The following is a 21,940-nucleotide window of genomic DNA, read 5'->3' on the forward strand; positions in this document are numbered from 1 at the left end:
AAGTCAAATTTTTCAAGATAAAATATGAGACCTCAAAAAAATGTCCTGCTTACTCTTTGTCCCATGCCCAGGGAACATGCACTGCAGCAACGCACTCTTTCACTTGAGCGGTTCTCCAGTGGCAACAGTCAAGAAGCAATCAACAGAAAATAAATAGTAGTAGAACTTGACTTTTTGTAGGTAACTAGCACAAAGTGAAGGCATTAGGTAAAACAGTGAACAGCTATGCGTTTCCAAGACCTGGAGTTAAGACTACAGCGTTTTCAATGCCTGAGGAGGGCTTTCAGGTGGAGTCGCCAAAGTGTGCAGAAGACAGGCCCTTCCTTGCACTCAAGGGCGGCCAAAGCACGCAAAATCATTTCTGCAACACTCAGACCAGTCAATGAAAATAAACACGAGTTAGGTACGTAGTGGCAATTCACAATCCCAGAGAACGAATATTCTTTTCTAGATTTTATTTATTTGACAGAGATCACAAGTAAGCAGAGAGGCAGGAAGAGGAGGAAGCATGCTCCCCGCTGAGCAGAGAGAGAGCTCGATGGGGGGGGGTCGATGCAGGCCGATCCCAGGATCCTGGGACCATGACCTGAGCCGAAGGCAGAGGCTTTAACCCACTGAGCCACCCAGGCGCCCCGAGAACAACTATTCTTGAAAAACAAAAGGGTCAAAGTGCTACAGATCAGCAACGTGGCTGAGAAACTGACACTGCGGTGCCATCTACCTCCTGCTTGTCGAATGCACCTGCTGTGGCATTTAAGACACAAATTAGGACGCCAGATGGTCCCCCATGAGGTTTGTGCAAAGCTGCCATTTCTAACAGACTCCGAATCTCCACACTTTATGAAAATCTAAAACGTCAACCAAGGCAGTCTTTGGTTTCACGAACGTTTGGTTTTGCACCCGAACCGGGAGGTGGCGGAAAGTGAACCGGGAGATTTCCTTCCGGAACCTTCACGTGGGATTGACTGCGCGCTTCTCCCTCCATCAGTCCGTCGTTACACCTTTCAAGGAAGGCGTCCTCCTCCCTCCCAGGGGTGTGCCGCAACGCAGGCCAATGGGACCCCCGAATCCGACTGGCAATCCAGCGGGAAGGAAAGGGGCGCAAGGCGGGATTCTCCCGGCGGGCAGACAGAAGCGCACGAAGCGGAGCTCCGGGGCTGACTTCGCGGTCTGCTCTAGAAACCGCTAGCCCTGAACGCCCCCCTCCTCTTTGCCCTATTGCGAGAGAACGGGAGAAAGGCTCGTTCGTGCTTCCGGCGAAAAAAGGAAACCCAATTCCTGACCCCCCGTCTCACAGCCCACAGGTGAGGTGCCTCCACACCAACACCCGGGAACTGCGAGAAGCCCCGCCCAGACTGGAAGAGGCCCCGCCCCCTCCGTGACGTTACGGAAATGAGGGGCTTCCGCAGAGGATGTCCCGCCCTACTCCCCTTACACGTGCCTAGCTCGCAGCCACCTGGGATATGCCTGCTTGTCCCTAACTTTTTTTCTCCTCGTCATGAGAACTTCCTCATGTGGCGTCCTTCTTTATTCTCATCTTGGAAGCTCCGCGTGATCCTCAAGTGCTGAAACCGTTTCCAGGGAGGCAGGCGCCCTAAAGGCAGCCTGAAATCGTGACGTCATTTGAGCGCCGAAGCAGGAAGGACCCTACTGCCTCTGGCATCCGCTTTCGTCACTCTCAGCTGAGCGAGGCTCTTGGAAGGGGCACGTGTGCTGCTGAATGGAGCTGGTGGCTGGTTGCTACGAACAGGTCCTTTTTGGGTTCGCTATACACCCGGAGCCGGATACAGGCGGCGACCCCAAAGAGGTAAGAAGGTGCGCGGGTAAATCTGGTCGGGTTCCGTCACGGTGGAGGGAGGCACATCATCAGAGGTAAGTGAACGCATTGATCTCTTGGGGATTAATGGATGAATCAAACTCAAATGTGTAATCTAGTTTTTAAAACACAGAGTAGGCGTTTCCTAAAACGAGATCATGTCTGTTGGTTTTAGTAGACTTTCTGAGCATGGTACAAGAAGGCAGCTGGCATTCCAGCCAACAGGCCAATGAGTCATAGGTTATGGATTTACGCCTCGCTCCCGTAAGTTGACAGCCAGTTTTACGTGCTCAGGACTTAATGGAAGAACAATTCGCCCTTTCACTGAGTTTTGTCTTGGAATTTTACTAAATATTACAGCAGGTCAGGATAAACCCTTCATTGATAAAAAGAAAAAAAAAAGTGTTCCGATTCATTCAGTACTTTTGGACCTTTTACCCTAGTGCCATTAATTGGCAGTGGAGGTACAAAGAAGCCAAAGGAATGGATCCAGCTTGCAAACGTAAGGAGAAGAGCAGAGGAGACAAATGCATGGACAAAATGACAACAAAATATAAGTATTTTCACTAGATGTGTGAGAAAAAAGGTCAAGTAAATTGTCATTAGTGAAATAGGTAGTTAGGACATATCCAGGACTAGAAATAAGATCTTTTAACTTTTAAGCCAGTAATATTTTTCCCTAAGGAAATCCAAGTATCTCTTAGAAATCTATTTTTTCAGTATTTCTTTATGAAGTCAAGGTGTCAGTCTTGAATGAACCAGAAAACTGGAAGTATATAACTTGACTAATTACTTTTGTTTATTTTGTTTCTATCTGGTTATTAATCTGCTTTTGGCTGAAAGGTGACATCTCTTGTGTGCTTAAAGATGATGCTATTGTGTTACTCATTGTAAAAAAGTTGCTCCGTTGTTTCAGACACACAGTAGTCTGCACAGCAACCTCCTGAGTTATCCCTGTTTTATAGATGAGGAACCTGAAGTTGAGATCTATTGTGTGACCTGCTCAAGGCCACACAGCTAATAATCAGGAGACCTGGGACTCAAGTCCCCAGGTGTCTCTGAAACACAAAGTTCTTACACTGTTCACTACTGCTGCTAAATCTAGACAGACAATAGCTCAGATAATCAACATTCCTTCTATAATATGCACAAGCAAAGGTTATTTTTTGATTTCTGGCTGTAACAGCCCCACAGGAATATTGTGCTGTTACTCAAGGAGGCTCCCTTGATCCTGGTTGATGGAAGCAATGTTTGTTGCTGTAGTTCTTTAGAATTACTTTGCAGTAACCCTTCTTAAGTGTGTTTAGAGAGGTCTGATGGTTTTTTTCTTCTTTGGTTTGCTTTGCTAATACTTTTGATGCATTTCCTTCAGTTTGAAGTGTGTCTATGCATTCAGCTGTCAGTCATTCTTTGCACTCAATCAGTCTCACTTATTCAATCCAAAAGTTGCATATCAGTAAGCATAGAGTTCTTGAGACCTAATCATTGGTCATTCTAATCATTTATATTGGTACTAATGGAAGGAAACATACTCTTTATCCCATTTATTTTTCTTTATAAGACTTGTCATTATACTTATCAGCATGCGACATCCTATTTGTTTACTGTTTGTCTCTCCCACGGGGATGGGAGATGGCAGTTCAATTAGAACTGAATAGATGGCAGTTCTATTAGAATAAGGACTTTTCACCCTCAACTCTATGATCAACTCATCCTCAACAAAGCAGGAAAAAATGTCCAATGGAAAAAAGACAGCTTCTTCAATAAATGGTATTGGGAAAATTGGACAGCCATATGCAGAAAAATGAAATTGGACCATTTCCTTACACCACACATGAAAATAGACTCAAAATGGATGAAGGACCTCAATATGAGAAAGGAATCCATCAAAATCCTTGAGGAGAACACGGGCAGCAACCTCTTCGACCTCAGCCGCAGCAACATCTTCCTAGGAACAACGCCAAAGGCAAGGGAAGCAAGGGCAAAAATGAACTACTGGGATTTCATCAAGATCAAAAGCTTTTGCACAGCAAAGGAAACAGTTAACAAAATCAAAAGACAACTGACAGAATGGGAGAAGATATTTGCAAAGGACATATCAGATAAAGGGCTAGTGTCCAAAATCTATAAAGAACTTAGCAAACTCAACACCCAAAGAACAAATAATCCAATCAAGAAATGGGCCAGAGGACATGAACAGACATTTCTGCAAAGAAGACATCCAGATGGCCAACAGACACATGAAAAAGTGCTCCATATCACTCGGCATCAGGGAAATACAAATCAAAACCACAATGAGATATCACCTCACACCAGTCAGAATGGCTAAAATCAACAAGTCAGGAAATGACAGATGCTGGCGAGGATGCAGAGAAAGGGGAACCTTCCTACACTATTGGTGGGAATGCAAGCTGGTGCAACCACTCTGGAAAACAGCATGGAGGTTCCTCAAAATGTTGAGAATAGAACTACCCTATGACCCAGCAATTGCACTACTGGGTATTTACCCTAAAGATACAAACGTAGTGATCCAAAGGGGCACGTGCACCCGAATGTTTATAGCAGCAATGTCCACAATAGCCAAACTATGGAAAGAACCTAGATGTCCATCAACAGATGAATGGATCAAGAAGATGTGGTATATATACACAATGGAATACTATGCAGCCATCAAAAGAAATGAAATCTTGCCATTTTGCGATGACATGGATGGAACTAGAGGGTATCATGCTTAACGAAATAAGTCAAGCGGAGAAAGACAACTATCATATGATCTCCCTGATATGAGGAAGTGGAGATGCAATATGGGGGGTTAAGTGGGTAGGAGAAGAATAAATGAAACAAGATGGGATTGGGATGGAGACAAACCATAAGTGACTCTTAATCTAACAAAACAAACTGAGGGTTGCTGGGGGATGGGGGGGTTGGGAGAAGGGGGTGGGGTTATGGACATTGGGGAGGGTATGTGCTATGGTGAGTGCTGTGAAGTGTGTAAACCTGGCGATTCACAGACCTGTACCCCTGGGGATAAAAATATATGTTTATAAAAAATAAAAAATTTAAAAAAAAAAGAACAAGGACTTTTTTTCACTGCTCTATACCAACTGTCTACACTGATGCCAAGCACACAGTAGTCCTTTAGTATCTGAATGAATGAACAGTATGCAAGTCTCACATATAAGTAAATATAAGCAGTTAAGGATTTGGATAGGACCTTAAAGTAGTCTGGTCTCCATAATTGCTTTGGAGTCATGATACCCAGCATTGCCCTCCCATTTCCTTGCTGCCTGCTTTATTTCTCAGGCTCTTTGTTTTTCTTAATCTGCTATCACTGCATAATTTTTTCCCTGTTCATAAGTATCTACTGGTAGTTTTCATGAATTCTGAAACCACTTACGTGTTTCTAGAGAACTATGATATGATTGTAACATTGTGTATTTAACTCTCCAGCAAAAATGGACTTCTGCGGCTGACTTCACTCACCATGCCCACACTGCCTCCTTGTCAGCGGTGGCTGTAAATAGTCGTTTTGTAGTCACTGGGAGCAAAGATGAAACAATTCACATATATGACATGAAGAAGAAGATAGACCATGGGGCTCTGGTGCATCACAATGGTGAGAAAATTATATCCTCTAATATGTTAAGGTATCATTACTTTACAATTTGACTTCAGTTGAAGAACTCATTAGGTGTCTACTTTGTAGCAGGTTCTGTGCTAGGAAATACAGAAATGAGAAAAATGTGTTTTTTTTAATCCTTAAATTCTCGTGGTCCATATTGGGAGACAGAGGGGAGGCACTTCACTCACACTGGGGGGAAGAAAACTTCCCCCAAATGACATCTGACTGAATTGTCTTAAAAGAGAAATACCGGTTAGCCAGGCAGGAGAAAGGGCGTTCCAGGCCGAGCAGAAGCATGAGGAGCACGGGAGCAGCCTTGTGTTCATTGCTGACTTTTTTGAGAGAGTATCACGTGCCCAGCAATGCGCCAAGAAGCTACAGTTGTACCTTCTGTTCATAGAAGAGAAAACCGGGATTCAAGTGTGTTAACTTGATTTGCCCATGGTTATAAAACAAGGGAATAAGAGCTCACACCTAGGTCTAGAGCCCCTGTTTTTAACCTCTGTGTACCTGGGGAACTGTACGCAAGTCGGTATTATAAGAAGGTTAAAACAGAGGGTGGGGTGACTGGAGAAGTAGACTGCCCTGGTCCTGGGTGGTCCTGGGAGGTTAGGGATTGAGTGGGAGGGAGGAGCTGTGCGGGCTTGAGGAAAGTGCTGGCTCCCAAGATGGGAGAGAGATGCTGCCAAGAACAAGCAAAAGACTGAGAAGAGTCTTCCTGATTGAAGCTGGAGGCTCTGGATCAAGTAACATCTTTTTGCAGGAACCTCAGGCATTTTGATAGGAAGCAGAAAGCTACTAAGTGTGTGCAGTAGGTAGATTGATATACAAAGGAATTCAGGATTTTGGTGAAAGAAGAGTTTGTTGGCCTAGAGAAAATAAAGTGTCAAGAGTCTGCAGATCTCTGAAATAAAGGAACAAGTGGTCTGTGAATGAAGGGGGCCATGAATGGGCTGGCAAGTGGTGAGATTGTAGGCAGGGATGAGGCTCAGGAGTTGCAGTGTGGAGCAGGTCTAGGTGGTAACTAGGTCTGGGGTATAAGGCGTGAGAAGCAAAACCAGAGAGGAGGCAAAGCCACTAGAGTTGAGGTCAGTATTGGTGATTCTCAAGTTCAAGTCCTGCCTGGGTTTTCCACAGCTATGGTGAAGTTGTCCAGGATGGTGTTATGTGTGTGTGTTTGTTTTTTGGTTTTTTTTTCCTGAATAGGTGTGTGTTTTTTGTTTTTTTGTTTTTTCCCCAGCATTGAACATTACGGTGTTTTTATTTTATTTTCCCAGGGATACTCTGCTAAGGATGTTGGTTTCCTGCAGTTAAAGGCAGATGAGGCCACCACGCATTGGTTGTAGCAGTATATTTGGAGTGGTTGGTGTCTTTTTTAGGGCCTTTGCTACTTTGACAAGCATTCTCCTTTTTGAAGATTTTTTTTTTCTTTTTATTTGACAGAGACAGGTCACAAGTAGGCAGAGAGACTGGCAAAGAGAGAGCGCCGGAAGTCGGCTCCCTGCTGAGCAAAGAGCCCAATACGGGCCTCTATCCAGGACCCTGAGATCATAACCTGAGCTGAAGGCAGAGGCTTAACCCACCGAGCCACCCAGGCACTCGAATTCTCCTTAGAATTCTCCTTTTCAACAGAAGCTAGGCTTTGAGTGAATTCAACGGATGTTCCTTTTCCATTCTGTCTCCTGATCCCAGTTCACACAAGAAAGTTTCTCTGTTCCTTGGGCATGGAGGAAATAAGTAAAATAAGTCTGGTCTGCCTAAAGCCAGTGGTTCAGGTGTTCCCCAACAGGAAAAGGAGTGACTGAGAAGGAGTTTGGATGGGGATGAAGTATGGTTCCTGATTTCTTTCATTCCTTTCATAACTCCTGTTTGTTTGGATTTTTAAAAGATTTTTATTTATTTACTAGTACATGAGGTGGGGGAGAGGCAGAGGGAAAGGGAGAAACAGACTCCCCCGTGAGAGGGGAACCCAATGTGGGGCTCCATCCCAGGATCCTGACCTGAGCCGAAGGTAGATGCTTAACCAACTGAGCTCCCCAGGCACCCCCAGCTCCTGTTTTTCTAATAGTTGGTATTAGAACAGCTCCTTTCCAAAGTAGGAAATAGGATAATAGGAGAGAGGAAAACAGGGGCAAAGATGGCTAAAGACTCTCGCTTTGATAAAGTTGTAGGTAACCCCATATATTATTAGTGCTTTTGGGGGTGGAGGGGTGCAGAATTATTCATCAGAGATCTTTGACTCTTTCAAAATAAAGGACAACATAAAGGGTTGAGTAGGATGTTCAGATGAACAACAGTGACCCCAGGGTTCATACCCTTATTCTGAAAAGGACAAAAAAGTAAATTTAGGCTTTGTGTCTGTGTTTTCGGTTTTATTTGGCTCTGCTTTTGCAGTGTAAAAACAGCCATAGACATATTGGAACTGAACAAGTGAATCTGTGTTTCACTAAAACTGCATTTATGAAAACAGGCCACCAGCCAGGTGTGACTTACTGACAATAGTCTATTGACCACTGAGCTATAGGGCAGTTAAGTTGGGTGACAGGCTTCAAAGGACAGGGAATTTGACTTGAAGAAAGATGTATAATGGTGTGCATTGCTTTGGGGAGTTAAAAGAATGCTGGCTTCTTCTATCACCTTATCCTTACAGCGAGGTTAATATTTGAGGACAGTGAATAAGGTATGTCTTCCAGTTCCAAGAGCTGTAGGAGAAATTCATGGGAGATGCAGGCTTTAGTGTGGGCAGAGGGGAGTGGAGTGTGTTGTGAAGTTGAAAAGATAAAGGAAACTTTGTGAACCACAGAGGGAGATTACAGAGGGCATAGTTGAATAGTGGAACAACTTATAAAATAGTTCTAGTAAATCCTTTTTTAAAGATTAAAATTTTTTTTAAATTACAATTTTAAAAAATTTTTAACTAATCTCTACACCCATCGTGGGGCTCAAACTCAGAACCCCGAGATCAAGAGTCATACGCTCTACCAACTGAGCCAGCCAGCAGCCCTCTAATAAATTCTTATGATAGTGAATGAGAACTATGTACAAATCAAAAGCAGGTCTGGAGGCATAGTTATTGGACTGTGGATGATTAGGTCACTAACTCACTGTTTGGAAAGTAGAAGGTTGTAGGTTGTACATCTTGGTTTTTTCCCCAGATTAGCTGGTTTACCAGTTGGTTTTGTTTGACTTCTGATCAAACAGTCCTCACCAGCCATCTCCTAAATTTATGATTGTGGAGATATAGAGCCAGAAAGTGAACTGATTTGCTGTTTATATACAACTAGCAAAATTCTGCTGAAAATATTTGCATAGCCTTGAAACTGTATGTTCTTATATATTTAAAAAAAAAAAAAAAGGATCTCTTCACCTAAGACTTTAAGGTATATTTCAGTAGTACTAAGACATTAGATGTTTACTTACTTTCAAACCAGAAATGGAGTTTGCATTCAAGATGACTATTAAGTTTGCCTTTCTTGGTCTTTCCACAGGCACAATAACTTGCCTGAAATTCTATGGCAACAGGCACTTAATCAGTGGGGGAGAAGATGGACTCCTTTGTGTGTGGGATGCAAAGAAGTGGGAGTGCCTCAAGTCCATTAAAGCTCACAAGTGAGTCTGGCCCTTTCCCCATTGGTGGTCGCTAGGAGCCAGTCACATTGGGGACTAACTGTTGGTTTCCTTGTAGAGGACATGTGACCTTCCTTTCTATTCACCCGTCCGGCAAGTTGGCCCTGTCTGTGGGTACGGATAAGACGTTAAGGTAAGTGGTTAATGTCGAGAGCATCTTTTCTAAGTTGTGGTCTTTGTTGTCTAGGGGCAACAGGAAGCTACCATCAGGGTATATTTTAGTCCAATCATTAGATTCATTTTTTTGTCTCATCTCATGGCTCTCAGCTATTGGAAGGTAATGCAGTACACGAAAAGGTGCAAAGCTGGTGAACCTTTTCACAATGGTAGAGAGAAAATGACAAGCTCCGTGTTCACATGTACACTGTACGTTCCAGTCACTGCGAGCCGTGAAATGAAGAGGATGGGGGTCCTAAAAACAAATGTTATAGGAAGTGAAATATTTGGAAAATATATTAAACATTTTAAATATGTGACAGGGGTCTAGGAATGGCTGAGTTAATCTTGCTTGATAGTATATATTTCAGTGTTGCTGTAAGAAACACGATCATTCTAACTAGCTGCCTATGTAGTACATTGTCGTTTGAGTCGGTCTTCATCTTGTTTCCTTTACACCTGGTAAAAGTGATCATGCCATAAGTGAGCTTCCTTTTTTGCAGAACGTGGAATCTTGTGGAAGGCAGATCAGCATTCATAAAAAATATAAAACAAAGTGAGTACTTTAATTTAGAATATTTTTTATAACTTCATAGAATATGATAATATATACTTTACATATATACCTTTATTTCCCTTCATGATGGTGGTTATCTCCTAGGGCAATGCTTTAGGTTATTTTCTTTTCCCATTTTAAGAGTATATATTTATTTGAGAGAGCACAAGCAGGGGGAGTGGCATGCAGAGGGAGCGGGGGAAACAGGCTCCCCACTGATCAGGGAGCCCAATATGGCACTCGATCCCAGGACCCCCCTAGATCATGACCTGAGCTGAAGGCAGACGCTTAACCAACTAAGCTACCCAGGCGCACCCCATTCCTTTCCCATTGTAGATGGAATTCTTGTCATGACTGTCACCTACCAGTTCTATGACTTAATGATTCTTTTGAACCCAGTTCATTTTCTAAAACTTAACTTGCAAAATATATACCAGAAGTTCATTGTGAAGGTTAAATAGGATATTGGATGGAAAAATGCACAGTGCAACTATTTGCTCTTTTTATTACTACTCTGATCATTTCGTTTTTTGTTTATGAAATCAAAAAGCTTTGTGTTTTTAATTTCCAGATGCTCACATAGTGGAATGGTCCCCAAGAGGAGAGAAATACATAGTCGTCATATTGAATAAAATAGATGTCTATCAGCTTGACACTGCGTCTGTTAGTGGCACCATCACAAATGAAAAGAGAATATCTTCTGTTACGTTTCTTTCAGTAAGTGATCAGAAATCAGTGCTGGAATCTTCGTGTCTGTGGTGATGGTTGGAATTGATGATGACATTCTGGATATTCTTTTTCTCTCTGCTAGGAGTCTGTCCTTGCAGTGGCTGGAGATGAAGAAGTCGTACGGTTTTTTGACTGTGATTCACTAATGTGCCTCTGTGAGTTTAAAGCTCACGAAAACAGGTATTTTTTTTTTTTTTTGCCAGTCTCTGTGTGTATGTATGTGTAGAGTCTTCAATAAATGTTACATATGTAGTAGTTTCATAAAGCAGGGTACATGTTTTCTCATGAACAAATACGGAGATAGACTTTCTACATAGATGCGATTTCTGGTGTGTGAGAGGATGGTGGAAATGTCTTCTTGGCATTAAGTGATGCAAAAGTGGGGAAGTTGGCACCAAGCCTGGTGATCGCACAAGATCTTTTCCCACTAATATTATTAAACTTGGGGCCTGAAATCAACCAAATCTGAAGAGGAACAAAATCAGGCAGTTGAGCTTTGCCAGGACCTCTCTTGTCCTTTTACTCTATTCCCCTTGTCCACTTCTTCCCCCTTTGTACACTCGTCGCTCTTCCCACAGGAGAAATATGTGACAGTACGGACTTCTGTTTCGTGCTGGTCTTTCTTAACCTGTTACTGCTCACTGTATTTCTAGGGGGAGACACTGATTCTCAGAGTAAACAGCTAAGTGGCTTGGCCAAGATTACCCCACTGTTAGGTGAGGGACCTGGGACCCAAACCCAGTTCTGTCTGCCTCTGCTTTTTCTACTGTTTTAGAAAAGGTGATAATATACAGTTACACTGTAATATGTTTCATTTATGTGTTCTTCTGTGTCTTAAATAAGTTCTAGTTTTTATTTTCTAAATAACTCTTTTTGAATACTCTGAATACTACAGCCAGTGAGTGTACAGGCCCTGGTTTTTCCCTGCATTGGGAAGTGTTTGTTCAAGGCCATTTCAAATGTACTGTTAAGACTAGAACTCTTAAAGTAACCCTTCATCCACTCATTTAATAGGTGTTCGTGAGCATCCGTTTAGAGCTGAACTAAGTTTTTAAATGATGAACAAGAAAGACAGGGGCTTGTATTTGTGTTTCTTGTAGTGGAGCAGCAGGTGATAAACAAGTAAGCAGACAATTATAACAGGAAGGAAACAGAAAGGTGTGCCTTAAGAGTAATAGCAGTAATTTGTATGATCGGGGAAGGGAGAGGGTCGGACTTCACAGATGAAGAGAGTTGTTTCCCAAGGGAGGAGAGAACCAAAGGCATAGTGTGCCCGAGGGAGGAAAGAGCTGGGCGTATTTTTGCAACAGATGAAAGAGCGTTGTGACTAGACCAGAAAGAGCCAAATGCTGCATGGCCTTGTAAATGGGTGAGGAGTTTAGATTTTATACCAAGGGCCTTTGTAGATTTTGTTCTGTTTATTTCTCACTGTGGAAAAATTGAAAGGCAGACCAGTTTAAGGAAGCGACCCCCATAGACCCACCACCCAGCTTCAGCAGTTGTCCGTTTATGGCCAGACTTGCTTTTTATATACGTCCCCAGCCCCTTCCTCCTTCCTGTGTTTTTTGTTTGTTTTTTTTTTTAAAGATTTTACTTATTTGACAGAGACACAGTGAGAGAGGGAACATAAGCAGGGGGAGTGGTGGAGGAAGAAGCAGGCTTCCTGCCGAGCAGGGAGCCCAGTGCGGGACTTGATCCCAGGACCCTGGGATCATGATCTGAGCCGAAGGCAGAGGCTTAACGACTAAGCCATGCAGGCACCCCGCCCTGTGTTATTTTTTAAAGGATCCTAGTTTTTCAGGATTTTAAACCTGGGAATAACATGATTTGATTCATGATGTTAGCCAGTTAGGCTACCCCGTGGTCCAGAAAAACAATGGCAGTAGCTTGGATGAGGGTTGGTGGCACTGGAGGTGAAAGAAATGGATATGTAAGAGGAAGCCATGTTTTATCTCTCTTGTCCTACTTGTCTCTTCATCCTGAACTTGGAGACTCTTGAGGTTAGGGACTTAAATATCTTTATTTCCTTTACGATAACATAATTATAGTTATGATCATCCCGTTGACTCTTTTTAAAACATTTTTAAATTTAAATTCAGTTAATTAACATACAACGTGTTATTGGTTTCAGAGGTACAGGCCTGTGATTCATCAGTCTTATATAATACCCAGCGCTCCATTACATCACATGTCCTCCTTAATGTCCATTACCTAGTTACCCCATTTGTTTCCTATGCATAAGAATCTCTTACGGCTTGTCTTCCCCTCTGGTTCTTCTTGTTTTATTTTTTCTTCTCCTCCCCTATAATCCTGTTTTGTTTCTTAAATTCCACATATGAGTGAGATCATATCATAATTGTCTTTCTCTGATTGATTTATTTTGCTTACCACAATATCGTCTAGTTCCAGCCATGTCATTGCAAATGATAAGATTTCATTGTTTGTTTGTTTGTTTGTTTTTTTTTTAATGGCTGTGTAATATATACCACATGTTCTTTATCCATTCATCTGTGGATGGATATCTGGGCTTTTTCCATAGTTTGGCTATTATGGACATTGCTGCTATAAATATTGGGGTGCACGTGCCCCTTCAGATCACTACGTTTGTATCTTTGGGTTAAATACCCAGTAGTGCAATTGCTGGATTGTAGGGTAGCTCTGTTTTCAGCTTTTTGAAGAACCTCCATAATGTTTTCCAGAGTGGCTGCACAAGCTTGCATTCCCACGTCTGTCATTTCCTGACTTGTTAATTATAGCGATTCTGACTGGTTTGAGGTGGTACTGCATTGTGGTTTTGATTTGTATTTCCCTGGTGACAAGTGATGTGGAGCATTTCTTCATGCATCAGTTGGCCGTTTGGAAGTCTTTGGAGAAATGTCTGTTTAGGTCTTCTGCCCATTTCTTTTTTCTTTTTTTTTTTTTTTAAGATTTTATTTATTTATTTGACAGAGGGAGATCACAAGTAGGCAGAGAGGCAGGCAGAGAGAGAGAGGAGGAAGCAGGCTCCCCACTGAGCAGAGAGCCCGACGCGGGACTCCATCCCAGGACCCTGAGATCACGACCTGAGCCGAAGGCAGCGGCTTAACCCACTGAGCCACCCAGGCGCCCTTCTGCCCATTTCTTGATTGGATTATTTGTTCCCTGGTGTTAAGTTTGATAAGTTCCTAATAGATTTGGATACTAGCCCTTTATGTGATTTGTCATTTACAAATATCTTTTTCCATTCTGTCTGTTGTCTTTTGGTTTTGTTGACTATTTCCTTTGCTGCGCTAAAGCTTTTGATCTTGATGAAGTCCCAATAGTTCATTTTTGCCTTTGTTTCCTTTGCCTTTGGAGACCTATCTAGCAAGATGTTGCTGCGGTCAAGGTCGAAGAGGTTGCTGCCTTTGTTCTCCTCTAGGATTTTATGGATTCCTTTCTCATATTTAGGTCTTCCATCCATTTTGAGTCTGTTTTTGTGTATGGTGTTAAGGAAGTGGTCCAGTTTTATTTTTCACGTGACTGTTTACAGTTTTCCCAACACCATTTGTTGAAGAAACTTTTTCCATTGGTATTCTTTCCTGTTTTGTCAAAGATTAGCTGACCATAGAGTTGAGGGTCCAATTCGGTGTTTTCTGTTGTATTGCATTGATCTATATGTCTATTTTTATGGGAGTACCATATAGTCTTGATGATGACAGCTTTGTAATAGAGCTTTAAGTCCAGAATTGTGATGGTACCAGCTTTGGTTTTCTTTTTAAACATTTCTTTGGCTAGTTGGGGTCTTTTGTGGCTCCATACACATTTTAGGATTATTCCAGCTCTGCGAAAAATGCTGATGGTATTTCGATAGGGATTGCACTGAATGTATAGATTGCTCTAGGTAGCATAGAGTTTTGTTGTTGTTGTTGTTGAAGATTTTACTTTGACAGAGTGCTCACAAGCAGGGGAAACAGTAGGCAGAGGCAGAGGGAGAAGCAGGCTCCCTACAGAGCAAGGAGCCCGATGTGAGGCTCGATCTCAGGACCCTGGGTCATGACCTGAGCTGAAGGCAGACACTTAACCGATTGAGCCACCGAGGTGCCTCTAGGTTGCATAGACGTTTTAGCAACGTTTTGTTGTACCAGTCCATGAGCATGGAACATTTTTCTATTTCTTTGTCTTCCTCTATTTCTTTCCATTAGTTTTCTGAGTACAGATCCTTTGCCTCTTTGGTTAGGTTCATCCCTAGTTGTCTTATGGCTTTGGGTGCAATTGGAAATGGGATTGGCTCCCTAATTTCTCGTTTTTTCTGTCTCATTGTTAGTGTATAGGAATGCAACGGATTTCTGTGCATTGATTTTATATCCTGCCACTTTGCTGAATTTCTGTATGCGTTCTGGTGATTTGGGGTGGAGTCCTGGGTTTTCCACATAGAGTATCATGTTCTCTGCGAAGAGTGAGAATTTGATTTCTTTGCCAATTCGGGTGCCTTTATTTCTTTTTGTTGTCTGATTGTGGAGGTTAGGACTTCTAGTACTATGTTGAACAGCAGCAGTGATAGTGGTTGACAGTCCATTTTATCTTGGAATTTGGACCCTGAAAAGGACTTAACTGACTCATGGGAATGTGAAGCATAGTTAGATTTTAGTCCCATTCCTTATGCAGTTTGGAAGCACTTGGAACACTGAAAAATCAAGAGATGTGCATAGAAGCTTTATGACAATATCATACTATCTGGGAGAAAGGAGACTTTATGGTGTTCATATTTCTATTCTAGGGTAAAAGACATGTTCAGTTTTGAAGTTCCAGAGCATCATGTTATTGTTACAGCCTCGAGTGACGGTTTCATCAAAATGTGGAAGCTTAAGCAGGATAAGGTCAGTGTCTTAACACAGTATAAATCAGTATAAATGCACTTTAATGCAAGTCTTACTATCAAGGTTGCTTTGAATTAAGGGAGGCAGAATAATTTTCAGGGCAGAAATCTTTAAAGAAACTTAGTCTCTTCCATGCATGTTTGATTGTCATAGTTTTAAAGTTGGGCTTTGAGAGCTACCTGGGTGGTTAGTGTTGGTGAGTCTGAGCTGGCTAGGTACCAGAACTCCTGCTTTTGCAGGCAGAGAAGTGCTACTTTTTTCTCTTATTTTTTTTATTTTTTATTTTTTTAAAGATTTTATTTATTTGTCAGAGAGAGAGAGAGGGAGAGAGAGTGAGCACAGGCAGACAAAATGGCAGGCAAAGGCAGAGGGAGAAGCAGGCTCCCTGCCGAGCAAGTAGCCCGATGTGGGACTCGATCCCAGGACGCTGGGATCATGACCTGAGCCGAAGGCAGCTGCTTAACCAACTGAGCCACCCAGGCGTCTCTCTCTTATATTTGTATATCGATATTCTCTGAAGATTTTGTTAGTTAAAAATACTGCCATTACTAAAAATTTGAAAATTACCGATTGATAATGGAACTAACCGTACTAAAAATTTGAAAATTACTGATTGATAATGGAACTAACCATAACTAACCATAGATAATTGGACAATTAAATTCCCTTTAGTAGTCCACTCTTGCAGATCCTCTTGGTTTATTATTTTTGATTGTCCTATAAACACATTCTGTGAATGTGGTTTGTTGCGTGTCTGTGCAGGGTTCTCCGTTAAAACCTAGAAATGAACAAGACATAGTCCTTTTCCTTAATGAATTTACAGTTTCTGAATAGTCAGAAACATGCTCTGTGAAGGACACAGCCAAACCAAATGTGAGTCAAGATAATAGATTTCTTCTAAGCAGCATGTTTTATTCTTAAGAAAATACTCTAACTTTTAAATAAAAAACTTAAAATTCTGATTGGCTGGCTCAGAAAAGTATGCAACTTTTGATCTTGGGGTTGTAAGTTCAAGCCCCACATTGGGTGTAGATAGGGGTTACTTAAAAAAACGAAATCTTAAGAAAATGATAAGTTCACTTGCTAAAGGAAAAAAAAATTATTGAAAATTCCCCTATATTATCATGAATTCTTCTTCTGTTTTAGAAAGTTCCCCCATCTTTACTCTGTGAAGTAAAAACTAATGCCAGGCTAACATGTCTTGGAGTGTGGCTAGACAGAGTGACAGACACACAAAAAAGCCTTCCTTCAACTGCAGAGCCTTCTCCTGGTAAGTGAAAGTCAACATTTTTAGAAAATTTGTTAGCTCTTGAATTGTTGAAATGGAGGAGATTCAGGTAACTTCACTTTATTATCAACCTTGTTTATTTGAAGAGGGGAAAAGTGGTCTTTACATGTACTATCTCTTATGTTTTAGTAAGTAAAAAACAGCCCAAAATCAACAAAAAGGAAGCTGGCGATGTCGTGCAGGAAGAAGAAAGACAATCCATACCTGACTCAAAGAAATGTGGTTTAACTGGTGACAGTAATAAGCCAATGAAAGCAAATACTCCACTGTCAACCAAGAAGAGGAAAATGGTAGGAATGTTGGAAAAACAGAAGAGAAAAAAGAAGAAAATACCAATGACATAGTGAATCCCATATTTCTCCTATGAGAAAAACTTCTTAGATGGAATCCTTTTCAGATACCCCTGCCCCAAGTAAAAGCTAGAAATTTCTTCTTTTGGAGAAAATGTACAGCTTTAAACACACACACACACACACTTTAATGTGCTTATTTTTAACAGTGGCAAAACTATTTTTGGTAGGCAACATTTTATTAATTATATGTCATAGTGATATATACTATGTCAATGTGTAATATATTAATTTTTACTGTTGTAAAAAGCAAATAAAGATCTTTTCATACACAGGTTTTGGGTTTGTTTTTTTTTTTTATTTGAGATTTTACTTATTCACCTGAGAGAGAAAGCAAGCAAGCATGAGTAGGGGGAGCTGGAGAGGGAGATGGAGAAGCAGGCTCCCCGCTGAGCAGGGAGCCCGACACGGGGCTCCATCGCAGGACCCTGAGATCACAACCCAAGCCAAAAGCAGACACTTAACTGACTGAGTCACCCAGGTGCCCCTAAAGTATACACAGTTTTGAATACATTCTTTACCAGAGATGGGTAAGAGTTGTTTTTCAGGTTTTCCTCCTAAATGGGGGAAATATGATAATGCCTTGCTTTGGCTTGTTCAAATGGCTCTAATAATTTCAATGCAGATTTTGTTCATTTTGTTAACAACTGTATAAAAAGATTTTCTTTCCAGGAGGCAATTTAAGACAAACTTAAAAATCATGGACACATGAAACATATATGTATAAAGCATATGTTTAAACTTAGAGCTGTGTACATAACAAAGTTATGAGGGAGATTACCAAACCTCATTAAATTACTTGGCTTCCAAGCTGTGGATGACAAGATAAGTGAAGGGTCAGAAAATGACATTTTCAGGATTTTTTTCATCTGTTTCAAGCCAACAAAAAACATTCACTTAGTTAATCTAGCAAAAGTAGTCTTAAATTCAGCCTGTTGATTATAATCTTGTCGTCTCTTACTGTATCCTCCAGTGGATTCTTGGGTGATTTGAAAAGACACATTTATAGAGGATTCGTAGATTTGAGCTGACCGGCTGCCAAATACCTGAGGTCAGCAGGGAATCCTTCCTGCTCAGGCAAAATGAGACCTCTGACATTTGGAGACTGAGTTAATGCTCCCTTCACAGGAAGGAAATCTAGGAAATGAGCCAAATTCTGTGTTCTGACATGTCAGTCCACTTCTTCGTTACCTTTAGGCCTACCAGCAAAGATGAATAAGGTTTTGGGGTATTTGTTATGTTTTCCTTTAATAATTTTTTAGAACACCTTGAGGTTTCTAACAAAATTGAGAGGAATGCACAGAGATGTCCTGTATGCTCCCTGCCTCTACACACGCCCAGCCGCCCCCATGATCAACATCATTCCTAAGAATGGTACACTTTTTACCAAGGATGAATGTACATCGGTGTATCCTAACCACCCAAAGTTCGTAATTGACCTTAAGGATCACTCTTGGTGTGTACACTGTAGGGACAAATGTATAATGACATACTAATATGATCCAGACTATTTCCTCTGCCCTGAAACACCTCTTGTGTTCTGCCTGTTCATTTCTCCCCCACCGACTTCTCATAATCACTGATCTTTTCCTTGCCTCCATAGTTTTGCCTTTTCCAGAATGTCATGTGGTTAATCAGAGTATTGTAGCCTTTTCAGATTGGCTTCTTTCACTTGGTAACCTGCATTTTCTTCCGGCTTGATGAGTCATTTCTTCTTAATGCTCAATAGTATTCCATGGTCTGTGTGTACCACAGTTTACCCTTCACCTACTGGGGGACATCTTGGTGGCCTCCATGTTTTGGCAGTTGTGGTAAACATCCATGCCTAAGTTTTTGGATGGACAGGTTTTCAACTCCTTTGGGTAAATACTAAGTAGTGTGATTGATGGGCTGTATGGTAAGAGCATGTGTACTTTGCTAAGAAGCTACCACACTGTCTTCCCAAATGGCTGTGCCGTGTTTCATTCCTGCCACCAATGTCTGAGGGTACCTGTTGCTCCACATCCTCACCCAGCATCAGGTGTTGTCAGCGTTCTGGATTTTGGCCAGTTTGTGTGTAGCGGTACCTCATTTTCATTTGCATTTCCCTGAGGACATATGTGGAACATCTTTCCATATGCTTATGTGCCATCTGTATGTCTTTGGTAAGGTGTCAAAATATCTGGCTTTTTTTTAAAATAAAACTGTTTTCTTACTAATTGAGTTTTAAGAGTTCTTTGTATTTTCGATAGCAATCCTTTATCAGCTGTGGCATGGCTGGGATGGAATGGGTGCTGGTTGGGAGTGTCCCAGTGCATGAGGTATTGGGGCATTCCTGGTGAAATGCTAAAGTCAGGTGCAGGCCTGTTGGGTCCCAGAACCCCCTGTGCTAGGACCACCTTGGTGGACCGTTGGAGTTGGGGTGTTAGGAGTCCAGGGCTCACTGGAGCAACCCAAGCAGGTGAGCTAGAGCGCCCGGACCCTGCTCCCTGCCATGCTATCCAGGTGGAGGGGGAATGTAAACCAAGGCTCTCACTGGCATCTCCTACCCCAGAGAATTCCAGTAGTTCTCCCACCATTTGGTAGACATTCTAGGGTTAATATATTTCCTTTACTTAATAGTTTAGTTGCCTTTAAACTGTTGGGGCTTTTTGTTTGTTTGTTTGTTTAAGATTTTATTTGATATGGGGTGCCTGGGTGGCTCAGTGGCTTAAAGCCTCTGCCTCCGGCTCAAGTCATGACCTCAGGGTCCTGGGATCAAGCCCCACATCGGGCTCTCTGCTCAGCAGGGAGCCTGCTTCCCCCTCTCTCTGCCTGCCTCTCTGCCTACTTGAGATCTCTGTCTGTCAAATAAATAAAATCTTTAAAAAAAAAAAAGATTTTATTTGATAAAGTATGGGGAAGAGAGTGCGAATATAAATGTTTGGAGGAAGGGCAGTGGGAGTGGGAGAAGCAGGCTTCCCACACAGTGGGGAGTCTGATGTGGGGCTCAATCCTGGGACCTTGGGATCATGACCTGAGCTGAAGGCAGATGCTTAACCAACTGAGCCTCCCAGGCGCCCGAATTACTGGGTTTTTGCAATGCTCTAGGGATGACGAAACCCACATGTGAGTTCCTCAGTGATATTACTCCCTGCTGCAGGTTGTTGCTTTGGTGGTGTGGTCTCATTGTTACCATGTTTCTGTCTCTTCTGCCCTTCTCTATGTGGTCCTTCTATTCATCATGCAGAAGCTATTCAATCACATTAGATCTTCAGAACTAATTCTGTGCATGTAGGTGTAGATTCAGCGTGTCCATGGGGTAAAGTGAATGCAGGGTCTTCCTATGGCGCCATCTTGAGCCACCTCTCTCCTCCTCATGTTGTAAATTGATTGAATAAACCATGTGATTCAAGCATTTTAGGTTAGTCTATGAGCCTTGCTGCTCAGTGGCCTCTGGCAGAACTTCCCTGGTAGTATCCTTGGAAGCCTTTATATTGACAACAGGTCCTATAAAACTGTGTAATATATTTGGGGGAATTCATGTTCATTCTGTTTCTTTTTTCCAAGTAGAAATGTATAGTCTGCATATAGTCTTCACCATCTAAATGTTGAATTGTCTACTTTGGTACTTGTGTGTGAGCAGATTCTCATCACAAATTCACTCCTTCCCAATTTAGACTGTGTCATGTGACCTAGACCTCCGCCCTCCTTTGTTTATTCCGTAGCCGTGTATGTGTTCATCATGTGCCAGGCACTACCTTAGGAAGGCAAAGTGTGATCCCCGCCCAAAGGACAAACGTTTTGGTAAATGTTTCATCTTTTATGAACCAAACTAATTCTATCTTGGACAAATCCGCCATGATGACTGTTTTGTGACCTGAAACCTTCCTGAGTACAGGTCCCCCCATTCTTTCATTTTATTTAACCACACCCTTAAGTATACCCTCAGGGCATAGCATCCTTGATCTGCCCTGGAGACAGGAGACACGTGCAAGTCTACCTGTACTGTGGCAGCCAAAGAAACACTCTGTCCCCCTAATAAGTCATTACTTGCCAAGCTAGACTTGTTAGCCTTAACCCTCTCGGGTCTAATGACTTCTTTGACCTTTGGTGGTCCTTTTGCATACACCTCCTTTCACAGAACACATATAATGGCCTGGGATAGTCAGGGGCAGCTTGACTGATGACTTTTTAATAAAAAATGAGATTGAGGGGGCGCCTGGGTGGCTCAGTGGGTTAAAGCCTCTGCCTTCAGCTCAGGTCATGATCTCAGGGTCCTGGGATTGAGCCCTGCATCAGTCTCTGCTCAGCGGGGAGCCTGCTTCCTCCTCTCTGCCTGCCTCTCTGCCTACCTGTGATCTTTGTCTGTCAAATAAATAAATTTTTAAAAATGAGATTGAATTTTTAGACAAGGATAAAAATGTATTTCTGGCAAAAGAAATGGGGTGCTATCTCAGCTAAAAGAGACATTTAACTGCAAGAAACGAAGAGCAACTCTGTTTATTCCAAACTTCAACAGAGGGCATGGGGATGGATTTATAACAGACACAGGTGCATCTGACAGAAGCTAGGGTAGAAAGAGAACCAGAGCTCAGAAAGGGACAGGGTGTGATCAGGGCAATCTCTCCCTCTTGTCTTCTTCTCTCTCTGCATATTGTCTTCATTCTGCTTTCTGCAGACCGGCCTCTCCTTTTATTCCACATCTGCTCATTCATTCAACACATGCTTACTGAGCATCCACTGTGTGTGCCAAGCACTATTCTAAGTGCTGCATAAACACCCTCATTCTCTAGGAACTTACATACTAGGGTGGGGAGATGATTTTATAATTAGTAAGTTATACAGCACTAAATATGGAGGTAAGTGCCATGGAGGAAAATACGCTGAGAATTGCATATGCATTGCAATTTCATTTTAGTTAATTTTTGAAGATTTATTTATTTGCAAGAGAGCACAAGCAGGAGGCAGAGGAAGAGGGACAAGGAGGCTCCCCACTG

At 42.1% G+C, this 21,940-nt stretch overlaps 1 protein-coding gene across 1 annotated transcript; it reads left to right on the top strand.

Annotated features, from left to right (window-relative positions):
* The first annotated feature begins 984 nt into the window (after positions 1-984).
* Positions 985-17,256, top strand: PAK1IP1 (PAK1 interacting protein 1). Its single transcript, XM_004753701.3, has 10 exons — positions 985-1,807; positions 5,267-5,432; positions 8,927-9,047; positions 9,124-9,198; positions 9,725-9,777; positions 10,349-10,494; positions 10,589-10,686; positions 15,245-15,344; positions 16,491-16,614; positions 16,762-17,256. Exons 1-10 carry the CDS (start codon positions 1,721-1,723, stop codon positions 16,974-16,976), a joined length of 1,185 nt encoding a protein of 394 aa, XP_004753758.1. The 5' UTR covers positions 985-1,720; the 3' UTR covers positions 16,977-17,256.
* The last annotated feature ends 4,684 nt before the right edge of the window (positions 17,257-21,940 follow it).

This window comes from Mustela putorius, unplaced genomic scaffold (assembly GCF_011764305.1).
Source record: "Mustela putorius furo isolate JIRA1106 unplaced genomic scaffold, ASM1176430v1.1 tig00003870_pilon_pilon_pilon, whole genome shotgun sequence".
NCBI classification, from domain to species: domain Eukaryota; kingdom Metazoa; phylum Chordata; class Mammalia; order Carnivora; family Mustelidae; genus Mustela; species Mustela putorius.